The sequence below is a fragment of the Macrobrachium rosenbergii genome, chromosome 12 (assembly GCF_040412425.1).
Source record: "Macrobrachium rosenbergii isolate ZJJX-2024 chromosome 12, ASM4041242v1, whole genome shotgun sequence".
Lineage (NCBI taxonomy): Eukaryota > Metazoa > Arthropoda > Malacostraca > Decapoda > Palaemonidae > Macrobrachium > Macrobrachium rosenbergii.
In genome coordinates, this window is record NC_089752.1 from 57,192,810 (window position 1) to 57,208,724 (window position 15,915).

A 15,915-nucleotide genomic window follows, 5' to 3' on the forward strand; every position below is an offset into this window, starting at 1 on the left:
AAAACATCACACAAGACATTAATTGCTAGGCACGATACCATCTCGCCAACACTTTCTCTACAAACATAACTGATTTCACATTACCTCCTCATGTCCCGTTATGCCATAAAATGGAAATCTAAAATTAATTCACGTTTAATCTTTAGCAAGTAATAGCAACTAGCACGTAATTATAATGATACGTGATAATACAAACACAATTTTAAATTCATCCTTCCGCGTATTTTCAATAGCCACATACATACATACATACATACATACATATACATACATACATACATACATACATACATACATACCTGAGTTCACAGCCAGTCGAACACATAGACTGCAAGCCAGACTGATAGCAATGCAAGATGTCATTCATCTCTCTCTCTCTCTCTCTCTCTCTCCTCTCTCTCTCTCTCTCTCTCTCTCTCTCTCTCACGAGTACTAGCCAGTATTAAAATACCCTAACTTTCCCCACGGCACCAAAAGGAGAGAGAACCCTGTTTCACCCTACAGGGCAAGAAAGGGCACCATTTACACTTCGCAGCCTTTGGCCATCTCCGCAGTCATTACGACGCCATTACATCACGAGCATCTGTAACTAACGAGGCTTTGTGCTAAGCAAGAGATTAGTCCCAGATAAAAGTATATAAAACCGAATTGAATCGCACTTTCGGGCTGATTCGTTTTCTGACGAATTAAAGTTCGAAACTCGAGCCTGGTAACTAACTGACGTTAACGAAACACGGGGATGGAGTTAATATTTAAACTATTTTAATTATAGCAAAATATTATTCGTATAACATGATCTCACGAAGTGGGGAAGGTGAGAAATGAAAATACTAAAAGAGGTTAAGTACGCGATTGGCCTACCTTTCCATTTTATGACCACTAAAGATAAGTTTCTCGATACTTTGTATTCACTGCAATACATTGCTGATTAATTCCTCACGAAAGCGAAAGAAAATATTATCTGATCTGAAACAAACAAGCGTTGCTTGTAAAATACACAATTTAAGTGAAGTCATTTTCTTTTCATGTTACTGGGACTTCAACTGATAATTGTGTGCGACGTACTGGCTAACGTGGATTCCGAACTACGTTACACCAAAGCAAACACTTAAATCAGCCTGCCATATATCAACAAGCATGTATAATATACGTGTTGATATACGTGTATATCAGCAAGTATGAGTAACCTACTTATTGATATACAAATCTTCTCGGTCTTATAAGTGTAAGCATAATATCTGTTTTCTGTTGAACATTTTATGAGGTAAGAAAGCTGTAAAGCGATAAAAGATATGAGGCAAAAGGGCTGCATACTTAAGTCACAGAGATATAACTTATGATAATTAGATTAAACTTCTATACAGCTTTGCGTGCTCAGTTTCAATAACTTTGTTGGTCAGAAAATGCGAATATTCGAAACTTAGTAAAGTAGGATTTCTCATAAACGAGACAAAAGCGATTCATAATAAAATATATATTTAGATATTATCTCCTACGTTATAAATATCATAAAAGATAGTATAAATCTTCTGCATTAACACTTGGTAAAGAAAAAAATCCATTAGCAATAACACAGTAGGCTTTTAATTGCATGTATCCGATAACTCTAAATTTAAAAACTTTTCGCCTTTATTCTGAAATGCAGTCTTATTCCACAACAAAAACTGTTCCTTATACAAAGTGATAAATGCAAATTATATCGCAAATATGCGCAATTACATTACGACTTTATCTATGCGCTATCTCACTGCGCGCTCTTTAAACTACGAAATGAAGTTTCCATTTAATTACACCGGAAATTATCCGAAGTATAACAAATTCCGGGCACCAGCTGTCATCTCAGGTAAGGTTTACAATTAGCCTAGAATTAAAGAAGTAGAAACTATGCAGGTGAAAATCGACTTGTCACGATCTTCTCTTGGTGGAGAAAACAAGAAAGAATGAAAAACGGAGCAATCGGTTCCAAGAGCATGTATATACTTTTTAAGTTAGATAAAAAGTTAAAAAAAGCATGATAGGTCCTGAAAAGAAAACCAGCTTATAATAATAATAATAATAATAATAATAATAATAATAATAATAATAATAATAATAATAAGAAGAGAGAAGAAGAAGAAGAAGAAGAAGAAGAAGAAGAAGAAGAAGAAGAAGAAGAAGAAGATTAATAGTAATAAATTAAAAATACTACAAACGAAAAACCAAATAAATACCAAATAAACGCAAATCAGCATCTCGACGACCGGAAGGGTATTCCTAAACCCAAGAAATGAACAGGATCGAATAACAAATAGAAGCCCTAATCAGGAGAGGTAGAAAAGTGATCAGAAATTCTGTGCAGAAATTCTTGCATCCCACTGGAACAGAAACTGGAGAAATGGCCAACTTGGGAGGCAACAGATACCATTAGTTCTTTGCACATTTAACTCCTAAAATTTGCTGTTTGTTCCTACTGATTGCTGAATCTCAGAATATTAGGATATTATCGAATGAGAATGAATTATTATAAGTGAAGAATATTAGTCAACGCTTCTACACTTTGCGAAACAGTTTAAAATAAAAGACTAATGAAAAGATATTAATAAAAATTTTTCTACAGACGAAAGCACGTTTCGAAATATTCCTCTGTCAATAAACCTACGCCCAAAGGGTAAGGGAATAGAAATCCCAACCATGTCTGGGCACTCTGTGTATGTAGACGCTCACCTGTAGGCGCTGCAGGTACAACGACATCATTCACGCTGAAGGCGGGACTGGTGGAGCTCCTGACGGGGTCACTAATTCCCCTCGGGGATGGGCTGTTAATGCACGGGTCTGAAACAAGGTCAGAAAAAATCATTAGGAAATGCTGCAGAGATATGGAATCTTTTTTTTATTTTTTAAATTTTAAATGTTTACATTTTTTATTCTTGATTTTTCGTTTTTTAATTTTTTTTATCTGAACTGCAAACGTGACTTAATGTCCAGCTTGATAAATATCCTTGTTTGCAATCAGAAATAAACAGGATATAATCTCAGAGTAAACGGATTACGAAATGCAGAATCACACAAACACAAACACACACATATGAATATATATATAAGTGTGTGTGTGCGTGCATACATAACACGATAGAATATTACCATAACTTACCCTCTTACAAAACGGAGGCCAAATAGAAGGAACTAGACATAAAAACTGAACTATTTCAAAGCAACGCTTCTAAGAACTTTAGCATAAGACTCATAATAAGAAATGACTATTTACGCAACCTGTAACAAAACACCCTTATTATTAGCCCGTCCCTTAAGACATCACAAGGTAAATACATAATTACATAAAAAAGTAAATATAAAATTACGTAGAAATGACTCTTAAAATAAAGCTGTAGAAAATTCAGGCCATAACATCCACTCCTTTCTCCTTCAAGGTCTAAACGAAGACAGTGAGGTGTTTGTTCCTATGAAAAGTGGGTGAGGGGAAAATAACACTCCCTTATGATGAATGCTAAAGACATGTAGGTTGACGAAGAAACATGTTTCGCTCTCTAATGAAAGCAAAATATTTGGTTTAAATAGTAAATATGATCTGACGTTGTTGGAAACATGACGCATGCAATTAAATTCTAAGACTTTCCAAGAAAGTCTTGTGCTGTTATTGTTATTATTATTATTAGTTTTTTCCTTTTTTTTCAAAAGATGAACCCTATTATTATGGAACAAGCTAAGAGGGGCCACTGACTTGAAATTCAAGCCTCCAAAGAATAAGGTGTCCATTTGAAAATAATAACAGAAGGTAATGTAAAATACAGAATAGGAAAAAATAAATGAACGAATGAACAAATAAATAGATAAAATGTAAGTAAATTATAATAAGTAAATTATAATATTATTATTATTATTATTATTATTATTATTATTATTATTATTATTATTATTATTATTATTATTATGGCCGAAAATGAAAAGCAAATTCGACCACTAACATTACACGACTGCTACCTCCCAATTAAAAATTTAAACACCCTCGCCAAGAGACCCCAAATGGACGTTTAGATAAACTCAATGGCTTTCATAAAGGTAAAAACATCGAAGGAACTAAAATGGAAAAAATACATTTTGCCAACTACAATTATGTGTAAATGGATACCAGTCGACCAGGATCTTCGGACCACCATGGTATATTTTCCTTTAGAGTTTAAATAATATGTGCACCTTTTAATACAAGCATAATCTAATATTACTCGTAGAAGAGTCGAGTTAACATATACAAACAGGGTCGCGGGATGTTGATGAACCGTTTGTGAATATACATGGTAGTCTCTGAATAATGGTTTTATTATACGTATTCAATATATATTTTTTATTTACTGTACATATAGGCTATATATATATATATATATATATATATATATATATATATATATATATATATATATATATATATACAAATACAACACACACACACATACACACACACACACACACACACATATATATATATATATATATATATATATATATATATATATATACACATGTGTGTGTGTCTATGTAAATGACAATACCTTGTTACAAAGACCTGGCTATATTCTATAATAATTATAATAATAATATCCTTTATTTCAGCTCAGAGCAACATACAGGAAATATACGAAGTAGAGACAATACAATACACACAATTTAGATACTCGATATAAAAAAGATAAAAACAGTACTCGGCTATACCCAAATAGTTGCTGATATTAATAGTAAAAATAATATTCATAATAACAGTGATGACAATAATAATATTGGAACAATAGTATTAATAAAAAGCATTATAACAATGATAAAAACAGTAGCATAAAACTGAATAATGGATGGACAAAGTCTGTGTAATTAATGAAGTGAAAATATTTTGGTCATCAGAATCCTTTGTTATGCTGATTTATTCTCGTACTGAAGTCTACCTAATGTTGCTGGTAAAAAAAAAATAATTAAATCAGTGAGCAGAGAAAATACAGGAAATACAAATGAGTGGCTGAATTTCACAGAGGCCCTTTTGCGTCACACGGCGTTTGGAAGCGATGACGATGATGATGATGATGATGATGATGATGATGATGGCGGCTGACAGCTGACCTCTCTATGACGCAATAGGTTCCCATTAATTAAGATAAAGCGCAAGTGAGATCACATTAATTACCCTCTGATTTTTGTGGGCGTGTCTGTTCCTGCTTACAAGCCTACAGGCAAATGGAGGAGGAGGGGGAGGAGGAGGAGGAGGAGAAGGAGGAGGAGGAGAAGGAGGAGGAGGAGGAGGAGGAGGTCAGATTGCAAATTCACCAGACATACTAAAGAGAAATGAGTAATTAATAATTATGGCTAAGTTTAGAGTGAAGGTAATATCATTATTGTCTAATTTAGAAAATGAAATCTGCAGATGAAGGGGCAACAAGATTGCCAGGTTAAAATAAAGAAAAATACGAAATATATAAAAAATATAAAAACCTTCAGCATTAAAATAAGGAGAAATTATAAAACAAGGAACTGAGATGCAAAGCAAAAATGAAATACCTTGATAAATACAAGAAAACGACAAATAAGATTCATGATTACAATCTATTATCATTAATGTTACAATTAAGCTTCCAAAACACTGAAATCTATTTATGAAAACAAAAATAAACATAGCAAATGGAAATGTACAATATATATATATATATATATATATATATATATATATATATATATATATATATATATATAATGTAACAAAATCGCTAAATACAAACATGCAAAACAGTTACGGACAAAACTGCTAAGGTCACAGTGCACACTAATTTAACTGGGTTATTTGAGCTTGTACACAATCTCTGTTCCTACCACGAGTTTCTTAATCAGCTTCTGGAGTGAAAGTCAGCATACCTTTGATACAAGTTGACAGCTGACATGTCTCAAAATTAAGGCAATAAGGTGTTAACAGTAATAGCTATAGTTCCATTATTTTTTGTATGGTCAAATGACTGATAACTTGCAAAGATATTTCCTATCAGAAAAAAGTGTAAAGAAGTACGCAAATATGAATTCGTAAAAAAGAGCACTCGTTCATTTTTATATATAGATATACAATATATATATATATATATATATATATATATATATATATATATATATATATATATATATATATATATACTCTATACTCTGTGTGTGTATGAGAGAGAGAGAGAGAGAGTAATTTTACGTTTACTACTATGATTCCTCAGAAAGAGTGACGGAGAGACTTCTGAACACAAGATCCAATTTACTACAGCAACGGCATTTTAGCTAAACATCAGGGATGTTCCCAAACAAAATGCCCACAAAGAAAGAGCAAAGCCAAGTAAAAACTATGTAGGGGAACAGTACTGACAAAGGCCGTAACTGAACCTACCATATCCACGTGCCTCGGTACGTACAAAAGAGAGATGAATACCGCAGATACGTAGATGTTAAAAAATGGCCACCATATATCTTAAACAGTCCCTATACGGCGGGGAGGGGGACACATTTTTCCCACCAGGACCCCTACAAATCACTCCAATGCAAAGACGAATTGACCGTCGCCTTTCGATCCTAACGTGCATGAAATGACCCGAGGCAAATGCATCTGCCCGTGGCAACGGGGTCGCTGGGACTCATTCGGCAGAGGGCGACGGCGACGAACCCAGGGCCGTGGAGCGGGGGCGTGAGGAACGTTCATCCTTAGGGATTAACGTACGGACTGCCAGACTGAGTTACAAGGAAGGGCAGTTAGCGGGCGTCACAAGAGCAAGCTCGGACATATGAGCACCCCCTGCTGGTCCACCCACCCAGGACCCACTAAGTCTTATTGGGTCCTGGGTCCACCCAACCCTGAGGGATCTCGCCCCTTCCCACGTCACCCTACAAACCGCATAGCATCGTAGAAAAAATCTTTAGATTGACTACAATCAATAAATGATCTCACACTGGAACACAGCGATCAATAACACCGTTTTAAGTGAGTTTAATCCCCAAAATCACATAATATTCCGAAACATCTTTGCCAAACTGACTATAAGTCAGTAGATAATCTCTCAACTAAGAAAGTTCTAAATTATTAACATCATTATTCAGAAGATGAACACTATTCGCACGGAATAAGCCTACAGAAGCCACTGACTTGAAATTCAAGCTTCCAAAGAAATGGTGTTCATTTGAAAGAAGCGACAGAAGGTAACAGGAAATACAGAATGAAGAGATCAATTTTTAGAAAAGGAAAAGTAAATTAACAAATAAATAAATAAATAAGTAAAAAGTTCGACTTAACACCGAATATACCTCTCACGAACTACTGATTTAAATGAGTGAGAAGACACAAAAGGCGAGTTCCTATAAGCGAGAAAGGGTCCACTGAGAACAGTGGAAGAATGCTAAAATCGCCGGTTGGGAAATCGATACAGCGCATTACGTAACCAAGATGAATTACATACCTTGCCATTCCAGCTGGAACCGTTGCTTCTATGACGCACAAAGAGACAATTCAATGTCACTACTACTACTACTACTACTACTACTACTACTACTACTACTATTATTATTATTATTATTATTATTATTATTATTATTATTAATATTATTGAATTACACAGGAATCCAATCGGAGAACTCTCGTTATCATTAAGTAAGACTTGTCACGACAATTCAAGAAGACAAACTTATTTATATTATGGTCACTAATGTGATCTAACAGAACAATGTATACTTCCCTATTTATAAAACGAATGTAAGTACCCCCAAGGAACAGGTAAAATACGAATACTTCATTATACTAATTTAGGTACAGAATCCTAACAAATCAATATCAAGATAAAAAGTTATTCAGCTAGACAAGAGTATGATCAATAAAGACACCTATATTGTACAATAACTACGGTAAAGTTTGAGTTCCTGGTCTATAATACGCTACTTTATGGGAAGAAACTACAATTTATGGTTAGTCATTTGTACTAAAATTTTTGCATAATGAAGTATCCCATTTAGATAAAAAGTAAGAGAGAGAGAGAGAGAGAGAGAGAGAGAGAGAGAGAGAGAGAGAGAGAGAGAGAGGTGAGGTTTCCTTGCTAACCTGTTGAAAAGGGTACGTATTTTCATAGTGTGTTGAAAAAAAGATGTTGCGCACGAATTATCTCCTTTTGCCTAAAAAATAAACAAAAATAAACAAAAGCATCTGGAATTCTTGTTGGACCTGCCGAACAGTCGAAGTATTTTGACCGTAGAATAACAGAATGGAACATAAAATTTAAGCCAAAGGCGCTGAAAGGGAATTGAGAGTAAAAAGGGTTCTAACGGTGTAACAGGAGGAAAACCTCAAAGCAATTGTACTATGAAACAATTATTAGGAGTGGGTGGAAAGTAAGATGGAAGAAAGAGAATATGAACGCAGGTACAGGTAAAGGAATGAAAGGAGTTGCAGCTAGGGACAGAGGGAACGCTGCAAAGAACCTTAAGTAATGCCTACAGCCAACAGCTAGAGGTGCACTGACGGCACAAACCCGACTACGGGGGGTATTTTGACCATGAAAATGTTGAGAGCATTGAGAAAGACTGTAAATGCAATTCCTTCTAGTATTATCATTCTCCTTTTTTTCTACAAAATGTTGCATTGATTATTCATAGCCAATCATTCTGTTTCATCTATATTTTCTCGTGCACACCCTCATGTGTCGGTTCTCTCATAATATACTGTCGTCGCCGACATGAAAACTTTAAATACGACAAAAAAAAAGTGCAGGCTCATTTGTATTCATCACAAGGCGACAGCAATTCCATAAGAAGAGAGAGAGAGAGAGAGAGAGAGAGAGAGAGAGAGAGAGAGAGAGAGAGAGAGAAACCATAAAACCGAAGAATCCCGAGTGTCCATTATGCCCGTTATCCTTAAGCGCTGAGCCAATCATGCTCAAGCTAAAAAAAAAAGGAAAAAATCACATCACGTTTAATTTTTTTTTTTTTTACCTTTTTATTGTCTAAGCATGAGAAAGAGATAGTGAAAGACTGAATGCTAAGGATACTCAAGACGTGTGTGTTTATACCACGACCTGGCTCTCTCGCGCGCGTTTGTCTGTTTTCTTATTCTTCCGGCGAATGGTCTCCTGACCTCTCCTCAGGGTAATGTAGAAAAGGGGAGGTCGTTCCTCCCCAATAAAAACCTTTACTGTTTTGTCTTGCAAAAGCTTCCTCGCTCCTCCTCCGGAGGGTCTACAAAGACGCCGATGTTGGTGTCGGCGATGCTGTCATGCACACGCGCAGCTGCGGCGCAGGGACGCATGTTTTAAACATGTATTTAAATGTCAATAAACTAAATCACAGTAGAATATGAACTCTACAGCTAAGCCTTTTACGAAGGGTGACGACGTCCAGAAGATTATTCAAAACGAAAAGGAAAAGATATTTCATAGCATATGGTTTGGAGCTTAAACAAGGATCATTAATGAAATAAGGCTGCCGGGAATAAATTTAAAGAAAAGTTAAATTTTATACCGATGCGGTATTGAGAATTGTACTGTAAAGTTAAAGTAAAATTGTTAAATAATATGGAGTATCGACTGCATTAAAAAGAAAAAACAAGATTATCTACTGACAGGGAAAGATGATGACTCAGTGCCGAGTTCCTGGTCGAAAAAGAATAGAAAAAATGAAAAATAAATAAATAAATAAAAAAATAACAGTTTATGTCAACAAAGACTCGCAAACTGGGTTCACACAACATTCATTTCGACAGAAGCCATGTGCTCACCTGTTTCGTTTACAAACCCGTTCTGTTCAGATGCAGCGAATGAAAAGAAAAAGGAAAAAGATCTGTAATGGGCTAATGGATACGGTTACTAATTACGGTGAAAAAAAGGTCGTATAAAATTTGCAAGGTTCAAAGTACTGCAGACATTCACATGCACATGTGGGGAAAGTGTGTGTGTGTGTGTGTTTTTTTTTTGCATGTCTTATTAAATCCAAAGGTAAGATTGGGTTATTTTTTCAAATTAGAATAGAAAAACTGAATAATAAATGTCTTACATGCATCAAAATATGAGTATATCTTGCTGTACCTAGGTAGCTTAAAGTTAATCTGTAATCTTCTGATATCAATAAACAAACACTCAAACAATGCTCTTTCACATTAAAAATGTACAAGTTTCAGCCGTCTCACAAACAGTCTCTCTCTCTCTCTCTCTCTCTCTCTCTCTCTCTCTCTCTCTCTCTCTCTCTGTCTGTCTGGCGATTTGAGGATGGAATGTTTCTCAACAATGCCGCTGAATGAACCTATCAAAACAGCTGGCGACATTCTCGTTGACCCGGTTCTTGGAATACTATCACGCACTTCAATTACAATGATATTTATATACGTTAACAATGTCATTGTCGATGCTGGCTATAACTGCACATTAACGGTTTATATAAAAGACTTTCCATTTGCTAAAAATATACGTAAAAAATATTATAAAATAATAAACACAGGTATGAGCAAGATAGCTAAAAAAAAAAAACGCTTTTGTACGGGAAGTTTCATTTCAGTATAAAAACACCAATGGAAATATTTCATGCTGCCCTTAAAGAGTCAAAATACATCGATCAAGCATTAAAGTCCATAAGAAGACATCGAGGAAGTGACGCAGAAGGCACGATAGCGGGTGAATGTGGCACAGGTACTCAGGATTCAGTGGGAGATAACTGTCGAACGAAGGTGGCTGAGATCAAAACGTAATAGTATAGTTATAGAAAACAAAATTACACAGAGTTTAAACAAAATAAAAAAAAAATGGACCTGTGATATAATACTGTCAACAAATGCACAAAAAAGTTACTGTTATTCAATACGGTAATAACAGCGAGTAGCACATTTCTTCAGACCAGACACTCGCAGAATGTGATCGTGACTCCAGTCCTGCGAAAGCGTAGATAAGGGGACCTTACTTTTAAGGTGTGGCGGGGTGCTTTGACCCCCTGTATTCCTTTTTTAATACCGTCATTTTATTTATGCTTTGCTACGCGTGCTTTGGTACAAGTAGAAAAGCTGAACGTTTTCTAAAACCTTCTAAACTAAGGCTGACCTAAAGACTTGGAAAATTCCTCTTAGGTTTACCGGAAGCTAGGGCATGGTACTTTTAAGCGATATTTCAGAATTAAAGGTTACTCAGAAGGGGCTGACTGAATTAAAAATGACTTCATAAAAATGTAAGCAGCAAATTACTGACTTTAAAGAGCTAATATTCATGAAATATCATTCAAATTTAATTAACGTCAATGCATACATTGTCAGTGGGAATCAAAAGCAACCCCTATCATGTGTATCTTCCTTTTTTAACCTAATTTATAATCTTTTATAGGACAATCAAGAAGCAATGCAATGAATTACTACCCTAAAGCAATTATCCTTGTATTTTGTAATTTACTGGCATTCATCTATTTATTTATTTGTTATTTTCTTTTTCTTTAATTTATTTATTTGTTAGTTTCTTTTTTCCTTTATAATAACTGATCTTTTCTTTCTGCATTTCCTGTTACCTTCTGTTCCATCTTTCTAATGATCAACATATTCTTTGGAAGCTTGAGTTTCAAGTCAATGATTCCAGTGGGCTTGTTTCATATGAATAGAATTCGTTCTTCTGAGTAATAATAATAATAATAATAATAATAATAATAATAATAATAATAATAATAATAATAATAATAATAAAAATAATAAACTTTAAAACATTTAAATGCATATTTATAAAATATATGCTAAACTTGTCAATTACGATGCTACTGTCCAAAAAATGGCATATTTTTTTGTTGGGGGAGCGCCATTCGCATCATCTGATTTTTACCTAATGAATATGAGACTTTACGCCAGCAGATCCGTGTGGGTTGGGGTGGGCTGGGGAAGGGGGAAAGGGGCCTGGTTTGCGTCACTGAATTGGCAAACAGGAAAACACTGCTACTAAAGATAAAGCGAAGAGAATGTCATTTCTACTGTCATTATGGATACTGTAATCTAGTTGTGTGAATACATAACTAATCTAATCTACCATATAATCGCGGTTTATGATACCCGTAACAGTGAACAGTGAATCACGATCGTTGCAATGGTGAAGATCAACAAAGCATTTCTTCTCCGTATACAAAAGGGCAATTATCACATAATATATCAGATCACAGATATGTTCAGTCATTCAGTGTCTTGCTGTGGCATCACTAATTGGGCCAAGATAATTCTCGCGAGATAACATCACGACTTCATTTGCAATTTCATAGCCGTGATTTGCTACTTATCTCTAGTTGAATATATCTATCCTTACAGATCACATGGTAGCATAATACCTTAGCAGCAATATACGTTAGCCTGTGCATTTGCCATACACATTCTTTCCAAACACATTTATATAAATATGTATCGTTGCACATTCTATGTGTATACAAATAATATACATACAGCTTAAAAATGTGAGGCAGAATGTGATAGTGAAGTAGATATGTACGCATAGTCTGTAAGCTATGTACATAAATAAATAAATAAATGTATGTTTACACACATATGCATATATACATGTATATATATGTGTGTGTGTGCGCGCGTGTGTATGGGTGTGTGCGCGCGTGCGTCCATATTTTACACATACAAACATATACTTGTGCATATCAGAGGTAACCCATTCTCTCTTCTATACTAAAAGGTAACCGAATACGTATTGACGGGTTTAGGGGTACAAAAGGCGAAGGAATGGCATCTCGCATTGCTATGCAAACACAAATATACGCACATCAAGCGCGCTCGCACATACGCACACACAAACACACGAAGGCTAAACATCGCTGACAATGCCGTCAGCATCCCAACATTCCTTTTCTTAAGAGAGAGAAGTAGATAATCCTTAGCGCTTTTACAAAAGTACAAAGAAAGGAAATGAGCATCTAATAACGGAAATAAGTAAATATGGAGACGATTCAAAGCACAAGTATAAAGGAAAATTAAATAAAAAAAAAAGGGTAGTTTATCATCTGCTGACTCTTAAAGTTCCTCTGAGAGTTATACCTATCAGTTTTCAAGTTGGCACTGTGTGTAAGGCAGTGTTTAATTTCTGTACTAAGTATAATAATACATATATATATATATATATATATATATATATATATATATATATATATATATATATATATATATATATATATATATATATATATATATATATATCGTTATACTTACTATAGGATATAAACACTATATATATACATATATAATATATAATTAAATATATATATATATATATATATATATATATATATATATATATATATATATATATATATATATATATATATATATATATATATATATATATATATATAATGTGTGTGTGTGTGTGTGAGTGTGTGTGATTAAGTAAATGTACCAGTCGTTTAAAATATATCAACGATTAAACACAAGCGTGTCCACGAAAATTTCAACAAATACACAGCAAAGAACGACCATAAACTACTCAGCATTAAAAACAACTGTAACGTAATAGAAGAAAAACATTGAAACACACAAATGTAAAACCAATTTCCGTATAACGACCGAACGACGGAAAACAGTCCGAGTAAGAATCCAGCGTCATCCCGACGCCTTCAGCCCAAATATAGCTATGCTTGCACAGCGCCTCGTAATCTGAACCATCGTTTGGTATGCAACACACAAAGACATGGCAGGGGACATGGTCTGCATTCGTTGAAAATATGCACAAACTTTTCTTTGTTTTTTATTTTTTTCTTTGCACTGGATAAAGTATGCTTACATTTTTCTTTTATACTTTTTAAATTTTCTAGTAATATACACAGGCATGACGGTGACGCAGTTGGCTTTCTATAAGCGTTGAACAACTTGGTATGCGACACAAAAATGACTGGTACTAGACCAGTCTACATTATTCTGTGTATGAATACAATTTTCTTTATTCTTTATCTCTAATTTTTTTACATAAGCTTCATTGCAAAGCTACATATAGTTTGGAATATTTACCCTGCACACCTAAACATATTTACAAAGAAGACACGTAAAATACAATATATAAAAGGATCTATGAAGATTTTATGGTAAAAATATTATGCCAGACGCGGAAACATAAATGCATGAAATTATCACAAAGCAATTGTTTCTTTTCATTAGCGACTGAACCCAGACATGCAAATTACTATTGATCTATGAACTTTATCCTGCCTAAATTAAATGAATGAATGACTGTATTTTTGGAATGCTAACTCAACGATACTTGAAGTCAGTTCTATATTGTTATATTAAAATTTATGCAAATGACGGAATTTTCTAAAAAATATTGTTGTTAGAATTGAACGCAAATGACGAAATTTTTTTCAACACTATTACTAAGTCAGAATTTAGGCAGATGACGGAATTTTTTAACAGTATTGATGCTAGAATTTAGGCAAATGGCGAAGTTTTTAACAATATTATGTTAAAATTCAGGCAAATGTTGAGTTAAAATATATATATATATATATATATATATATATATATATATATATATATATAATATATATATATATATATATATATATATATATATATATATATATATATATTAGTTATGCTAGAATTTAGGCAAATGAGGTCATTTTTTCTGTGTAGATCCCCAGACGACTGGCGACCCGGGCCTTGAGAAACTAAGTAAAACATCAGAAATGAACACCCAGGATATAATTGAATTTCATTTAATCCTTTTAATCATTCTTACCAAATGGTAAGTTATTCCTCTAAGGTGTGATGTACTCAAACTGCGTACAAGGATCGGCCGACCAAAGGCCTAAAGTGAAACATAACACTCCGTTCTGTGTTATCGCGTAAGAGATAATCTGTCACGGACGAACACGAATGTAAGGAACCTAAATTTTCTCCTCACTTAAAGAACTACTCACTCTTCACGCTTTCTCCTCCATCGCAGTTCCTTATAGTCTGGGAGTATAAAAGAATGAATACAACAGCTATAATTATCACGTATCGTAAACGTCTCCCTTTTTTGGAAAGTATAGGAAAATTGCAGGACCACCGTGGAATGGCCTTTTTTTCTGAGAGTTCCATCGTTTATTGGATTCTACGCGTGAATACACCAATATCTCTCTTGCTGTAAATTCAAAAGTGAGGTATAGTCACACATTAATGAGCTGGAGTCGATTACTAAATTATTCAAGGCTGACTGTCTTACTGTGTTCTTCACGATTCTTCAGTACTCCTGCCAATAAACTTTATAAGTATTGCTAGCACATTATAAGAACTGCCTCATCTTACTTTCCATTACTTTCCAACGAAAGAAATGGAACAAATGAAATACACATTTAACATTACGAGCAAAATGACAGAATTACATTAAATGCAACTGAAACCAGATATACGATTTTAAATACTATTCCTTTCTATCAACCCCTAGAATTTTGTCCACAACCTCTTTCAGCAAAATTATCCCAATATTCAATTTCTCCTTAATGCAACTGTGATATATTGCCAAAATTAACCGGGAGTTTGTCAGAGGAGAAATGTACCGACACAAAACCCATGTCTATTAAAGATGTCGACTTCTAATCTTTAATTTTAGATCTAGAACACGCAGTTCATAGGCAAATGCTAAGGTTCTTCAGTAAGTTACTACAACTTTTCATATGTTGCAATTTACTCTATAAAGAACAGTACAATAACGCAGTGTCTTAAAACTTCATTACATACAGAGCAAAAAAAGTAAATAGGGTGCCAAGCAAAACAAAGGCAAATCACTTTAAGATAAAGAATTAAAATTAGTCATGACAAGAAGGGGGACACTAGAAAGCTAAACATCCAGTTCTCTTTTGTTTAAGAAGAACATAAAAAAGGCCATATTCTAAAACATATGCAAATCAATAAAGCGACAAAAACAAGCATAGCGTCTTTCACTC

At 34.2% G+C, this 15,915-nt stretch overlaps 1 protein-coding gene across 1 annotated transcript in view; it reads right to left on the reverse strand.

Annotated features, from left to right (window-relative positions):
- LOC136843677 (uncharacterized) overlaps positions 1-15,915 on the reverse strand; it is a 304,410-nt gene that overhangs the window by 90,804 nt on the left and 197,691 nt on the right. The window contains exon 3 of the mRNA XM_067112239.1: positions 2,704-2,811. Within this exon, the coding sequence (XP_066968340.1) occupies positions 2,704-2,811 (108 nt within the window). The remainder of the gene's footprint in view (positions 1-2,703; positions 2,812-15,915) is intronic.